Raw genomic sequence first — 6399 nt, 5'->3', positions numbered from 1 at the left:
AGACAGCCATTTGTCACACCATTTTCAACAGAAGTCGCTAAAAAGCAACTGAAAAGTTCCTCAGCCCCTAAACAGGTGGTTTTTAAAACACGCCACCCTGACAGAGCCGTCCCTTGGCTCGTGTGTGGAGAGGGGCAGGGGCTGGGCACACACGCAACACCTTTCTGGGGCAGGTATTTGTCTACTCACGCTACCTCTCTCCTTCCTCGCTACTGACACAGCTACTGGGATACATGGGAAGGGGGATGAGGGTACCAGCCGGGATACAATGGCTGAGCAGGGACATGGTGGCCAAGCAGGGATATGGCAGTCAAGGCATGACACAGTGACCTTCCGTCCTTGGGGCCATCAGGAGGTGCGTGCATGAGGAGTGGGGGGGGGCTGCACGAGGGGCTGACCTGCCTTGTGCAGGGAGGCAGGTACGGGGGCGAGGAGAGCGCAAAGGGACATGGAAACCCTCCACATCCTTCCTCCTCCAGGCCAGGAGGGGACCGTGGATGCAAAGGTGTGCAGGGGCCACCACCTTATCCCTGTGCAGCTGCTCAGTCCCGGCAGAAGACATACTCAGTGTAGCTGGTCCAGATCTTGTCATCGGCAGGACCGCCCTGCTCGGGGCCGAAGGCGCAGGTGCCGGTGGAGGAGCAGGCAGCCATGCGAAAGCCAGCCTCGGAGAGCCGGTCAAAGGCTTGCTCGAGGAAGTTGAACTTGAGGTAGTAGCGGGCGGTGTAGCGCTCGGGAGGGCGGTCGGGGTCGCGGCTCTCATTCAGTGTCTCCCCGAAGACCTCCTTGGCCAGCGCCGTCTTGCCGCAGACAGTGATGCGGGCCACCCGCCGGAACTTGGCATCGGCCTGTGCCTCCCGCCCGATGGTGTAGGAGCCCCGGTAGCCGATGGTGATGTAGCCCGAGCGTCGCCCGCCCGCCCCGTCCAGCGACTGCGATGGCGTGAGCAGCGGCCCGCCCGAGGGGCTGCGGCTGGCGGTGGGCGACGGGGCGGACGCCGCGGCTCCCCCACCGCCTCCTTCCAGCGGCTCGGCCTCCAGGTAGCCGAGGAGCGGCGGTGGCGGCTCGTCGGCGCAGACCGAGCCGTCGCGGTGCAGGGCGACCGGGCGAGCGGTGGCGGAGACCCGAGCCTGGGCCAGGCGGCGAGCCAGGTCGGGCAGCTGGAAGTACTCGGCCTCCCGCTGCAGGCGGCTGCGCTCGGGGAAGTGCTCGGGCAGCACCAGCTGGAGGTCCCGCAGATAGTCCAGGATGTAGCGGAAGAGGAAGCCGTCGCGGTCGAGGAAGAAGCGGCCCTTGCTGTCCCGGGGCAGCTCGCTGGGCTGCTGCTGCGAGAACATGCGCCAGAGCAGAGAGTCGCGCACCGACACCACGGTGCAGCGCCGCGTCACATACACCTGCCCGCCCACGTTCAGCTCCACGATCTCCGGGAAGGACGACCAGCCGCCCGCCGCCGCCGCCGCCCCGCTCCCCGCCGCGCCGCTGCCTGCCGCCGGCGAGACGCCGCCGCCGTTGGGCAGCCCGCGGGCGCTGTCCGCCAGAGCCATACCGGAGGGAACCCGCCGCCGGCCGGGAGCCGCCGCCCTTCCTCCTCCTCCTCCGGCCGCCTGGGCTCCGGCGGGGCCGCCGCCGCCCGCGGGGGAGCGCGCAGCCCTCCGCCGCTGCCCGCCGGAGCCTCCCGCCCCGTCTGTTCCCGGAGCCTGCGCGGCCGCTGCCGCTCCGCTCCTCGCAGCCGCTCCGCTACCGGCCAGGCGTCTCCGTCGGGCTGCGAGCGGAAAGCCCCGGCGGTGGCGGCGAGGCCGTGTTTATGTAGCGCGGCCGCACCTCGCGGGAGGCGTGGGAGGCTGGCGGGAGGCAGAGCCGAGCGCACGGGGAGGGGAAGGGGACGGCCCTGCACTGACGCAGGGTCCCCCGTCGTCGTAACCCTCCCGATACCCCAGTCCTCCTTCCCCGGCTGCGGCGGGGACTCTCTCCCCGCCCGATGCGCCCCTGCCGCTCTCCCTTCGCCGACTACCGGCGCCGCGATGTGCGGCCGGCGGGGGTCAAACCCGGCACCCCTCCGGGCTTCTGTTCGCTCCTCGGCTTCTCCGAGACGTGTCTTCTTTTCGCAGGCAAGAGCCCCCCACTCCGTTCACCTCGAGGTGCGGGAGAGGGGCAGCAGCGAGACGCTCCTGCCCTGCCGAAGGAGTCGTGCTGTGCCCCTGCTCTTTTTCTTAAGGCTTGTTCAAACCCTCGCCAAGTGGGACCCCGACGAGCTAGTCGTGTCCTCTCCCTTCTGTCGCCTTCACAGGGGTGTGCTGCCCGCATTGGCCTCAGCCGGGTCTCTTGTCTGTTTCTGGGCTTGCAAGACGCTGCCCCTGCACAGGTTTTTTATGCCCTGAAGGAGCCTGTGAAAACCTCCCGCCGATCCGCCTCCCGTCGAGAGGCACCGAGAGTGCCGTGCTGGGTGTCCCCGCCGTCGGGGCTCGGCTCCCGAGGGATGGGAGAAGGGGCTGGCGGCGAGGGGGGACCCTGGAGCAGGTGGGGTCGCCTCCAGCCGCCTGTCAAGCAGGACTTCAACGTGAGAGCCTGGCTTCTCTTTCTGCGTGTGTAATTGGGTGTCCTTACAGCTCAGATTTAATTTGGATTAATTAAGTGCATCGGGATCAGCGTGAAACATAAGCACCTATTTAATATGCGTTGCCAGAGAGTATTTAAATTGTTTCACGCTTTCTCTTGAATTTCATCTGCGTTTCTGTGTCTCTTTGCAAGCAACAGCAAAGAGATGCTTCCTCGATGTACTTGGTTGCTCTGTCTGAGAGTTCAAGCCTGCTTTCTTCCTGGAGAGAAGAGCTGATAGGGGAGGAAGATTTGAGGGTTACAAAGGCATTGAACGGTCAATGCCTTTCTTTTGTAGGGGTGAAAGAAGCCCTCTCGGGGCTACCTTGCTGCAAATTCCCTGATGCAGTGGTCCATGAAGTAGAAATGGAAAGATGCAGAGGCAAGGGGTAAGAAGTCCTTCAAAAACTCAGAAATGGGAGAGGAAGAAAAGGCAAGTTAGTTCTCAAGAGGCAAGCTAAGTTTGCCCAGGAGAAGAGGAAGAGGAAGAAAAGGAAGATGAGGAAGAAGAGAGAGAATTGAGAAATAGAAGTTTCGAAAAGGAAATAGATGACAAAGAAGAATGATGTGTGGAGGTAGAGCTGACAGGCAAATATCATGGTCTAAGGAAGGAGATGGGCTTGGGGCACCAGACATTTGGAAGTTACAGGATTTTAATCTGAACAAGACTAAGAGTAGGGTAGCAAAGATGCAGAACATTACTTTTTCCGTGTGGGAAAGACAGCTGCCAGGACTTTAACCACACAGTATTTTCATTTGTGGGAGCAAAATGGGAAAGTAGGTTAACTGATATTTTGCTGACGTTTTGTAACAAGAAGCTTATTATTTCTCTCTTTTTTTTTTTTTTTGAAAGGAATAGGTGAAAACAGTTCAGGAAGATCAGGAAAAAAATAAAATACTCCTGAATGAAGTTGATTGCTACCCATTTAAACACCTGACTTTGTCACTATAGAAATAAGGGAAAATAATATAAATTATCTGCTAGCACACAGGGGATATTTCTTTTCGGCCCTATACTATTTTAGGGTCAATTCACGAGACTAAAAGCACACAAAATTTTCACATTGTAGTTTGCTGGTGACAACTTCATGGAGTTACCTTAACCTTTCAGTCTCTTAATGTGGTATCTCCCCGCACATCACCCTGCTCCTGGCCATACTCAAGAGCCTCCTGCAGATTGGTATTCTAAACTCTGCTTCCCTAGTGTGGGCTCTCTGTTGAGAGCACTGTGATTAAACTGTGCAACCAGAAGATGAGATCATGTAATGCTCATGCAGGCACTTATTCATAGCAGAATTTGCAGTGGAAGATTTTGTACCTACCAGCAGGTGAGTCTTACAGCTGCTCCCATATATAAAAAAATTGGATGTTTAATTAATCTGTTAGATAAACTTAATTTCTCTGGCATTAGATGAATATTAATGTAGATTAATAAAAATAGCACTAACATATTTATTAGACTTGAGCTTTTTATTTGCTTTGAGCTTTGTTAGATTTGAGACCACACTTTGTAAGTCCTGATCTTAATGGTTCTTCCAACTCGTGTTTTCACAAGTTTTGCAGATGAATAAGTTATTCTGCTCCTTCAGACACTGGCTCTCCAGAGCTTTACCTCCACCTGCCCATCATCTGGTAGAAGGCCAACAGAGAAGGACTCACCGTGCTCCTGCGCAGCACCGTGTGATTTCCAAAGCTATCTACATTACAGGCAATGGGGGGACACAGCTGTAACAAGCACTTGAGTTGTGCTGCTGTCCCAAGTCTTTCTTTAGGGGCACAACCAATCGGTACCACTGCAGTGTCCTATGTGCCAATGTGCAAACTGACCCCCGACTCCTCTTCAAAAAGAGAAGCAGGAGCCTTCTCATGGGAAGACTCTGTTCATACAGCCTGTGCAACAGTCCTGGGCAAAGACCCAGCTCGCAGAGTTTGTGTCTGAAATAGCCGTCATTTTCTGGGCTTAAAAACATGCCCAGCATGGAAATATCTGCTTTGAATCAACTACTCTTTAAAATTATCTTCTCTGGGCATCTCACTGCAGCTTTGTGCAAATGAGGATGCTTTGCTTGGGTGCAAAGTTGTGGTTACTGCAACTTCTTCCTTTTTTACTGCTTTTCACTAGATATTCAACTAGCTGCTTCTCTGTTTCCTATCTCTTTTCATTTGGTTACATTTGTTTCCAGTGAGGAGACCTGGACTTCATCTGAGGCTATTAAAATGGGTAAATATATCCACTATTTTTACGTACGTGTCAGTCACTGGGTTGCATAACAGAGTCATAACCTCAGTGGTTTATTCTTATTTTTTGCAGGAGACAGTGAAATATTAGTCCATGTGGTGTTCAAGGCTGCCACAGAATGCCTTGTAAGGCATACACCAATATAAAGGGCATTAAATATGGTCTAAAGAACAGGCTAGGTTTTATGACAATAAATGTGCAGGTGGAAGTCTTTGTGCAATACCAGCTTCAGATAAGTCAGTCACATTCCAGTGTTTGCTATTAGCTGCCTACGAAAACTAGCTATGCGCTGGGTGCATGCTGTCTTGATCCGATGGGTTACAACAGCTTTTCTTCTTTTAATATTTTGAGATTACACTTTTTTGGGGGTGCTTTTCTTGGGGTGGGGGGGGGGGGGAGAATTTTGTTGTGTCACTGTTTAGAAAGATGTTTCCATCACGATGGGATGAAGAATGAGCCCCTGTTTTCCATTTTGAGTAGGGCACTCAGGGGTGGTCCAGGTTTATTCAAGGAGGACGGTTTGCCTTCACAAACCATAGAGAAAGGATAACACCTAGTGGGAGTAAACCCACATTGCAATTAAGGAATGCAAAGGACTGCGAAGTGTTGCCATCACGACCCAATATACATAATAATGAGAAAATTACACCTTTTTACTCACCAAAAAAAAAAAAAAAAAAAAAAAAAAAAAAGATGTAAACTATTCTATTAGTATATTCAACATATTCCTGAGAAACTTTACAAAGCAAAATGTATTGTATCCCTGTTCTGAACTAAAATTGGTGGTTAGCATTTATTATTTCTTCTTTCAGTTTGTGTTGTGTGAAATAGTATAACATTGGTTAGAAAATGCCTAATTAGATATGACTGAATTATTTGAATTTTTAATGCTGAATTCAGTGAATTCAGCCTCCTGCATAAAACCAACAGGAGTTAGTGATCTAAGCTGAACCGGAATCTCAAACATGCTCATTTAAGCTTCACAATCTTACTTAGAGGATGCAGGAAAAAAGGGTGTGATTCGTCCCTCAGCAGAGTTTATTGCCTAAGAGCTGGGAACTCTTCACATTTTTGGGACTTACACACTCTGTAAAATGTGTGCGGTTCCATAGGTTTGACTTTGACAGTCAACGGATGGCTGTAAGATGAACTCTTTCCCATTTCTGAATCATTACTCAGGGTGAAATGATCAGGCTCAGCGTTATACTCAAGTGATACCAAATAATGTTGCCAAAAACTTGAATTATGCATTATTCCACCCAAAGACAGAACTCAACTCTCTCTCTGCAAACTCAGTCTCACATACTGTAAATAACTGGGCAACACAAATACACATATTCATAGATTTACATATTTAATGTGAATTGTAATGAATGTTATTTGTGAGGTTATATCTGATCATGTCTGTTCATAGCAATTGTTTTGCCTGTGTGTTTGTGTATATAGTTGAATATGTTTAGCTGGAACTTCATGTTCTATAAAGTCCAGCTGTTGTAAAAATATACTTGTTCAAGCATATTATTCTAGGATATTGAAGAATCCTAGAATAATTCAGGTGACCTCAG

At 51.4% G+C, this 6399-nt stretch overlaps 1 protein-coding gene across 1 annotated transcript; it reads right to left on the bottom strand.

The window, feature by feature from the left end:
- Positions 1-496: 496 nt before the first annotated feature.
- KCTD12 (potassium channel tetramerization domain containing 12) lies at positions 497-1544 on the bottom strand (the record flags this gene model as incomplete). Its single annotated transcript, XM_080364031.1, has 1 exon — positions 497-1544. The coding sequence occupies one exon, from the start codon at positions 1542-1544 to the stop codon at positions 543-545; it is 1002 nt and encodes a 333-aa protein (XP_080220157.1). The 3' UTR covers positions 497-542.
- Between the last annotated feature and the right edge of the window lie 4855 nt (positions 1545-6399).

This window comes from Nesoenas mayeri, assembly GCF_963082525.1.
Source record: "Nesoenas mayeri genome assembly, chromosome: 1".
Taxonomy (NCBI): domain Eukaryota; kingdom Metazoa; phylum Chordata; class Aves; order Columbiformes; family Columbidae; genus Nesoenas; species Nesoenas mayeri.
The sequence above is the reverse complement of the archived record's forward strand: the minus strand, read 5'-3'. Positions and strand labels throughout refer to the sequence as shown.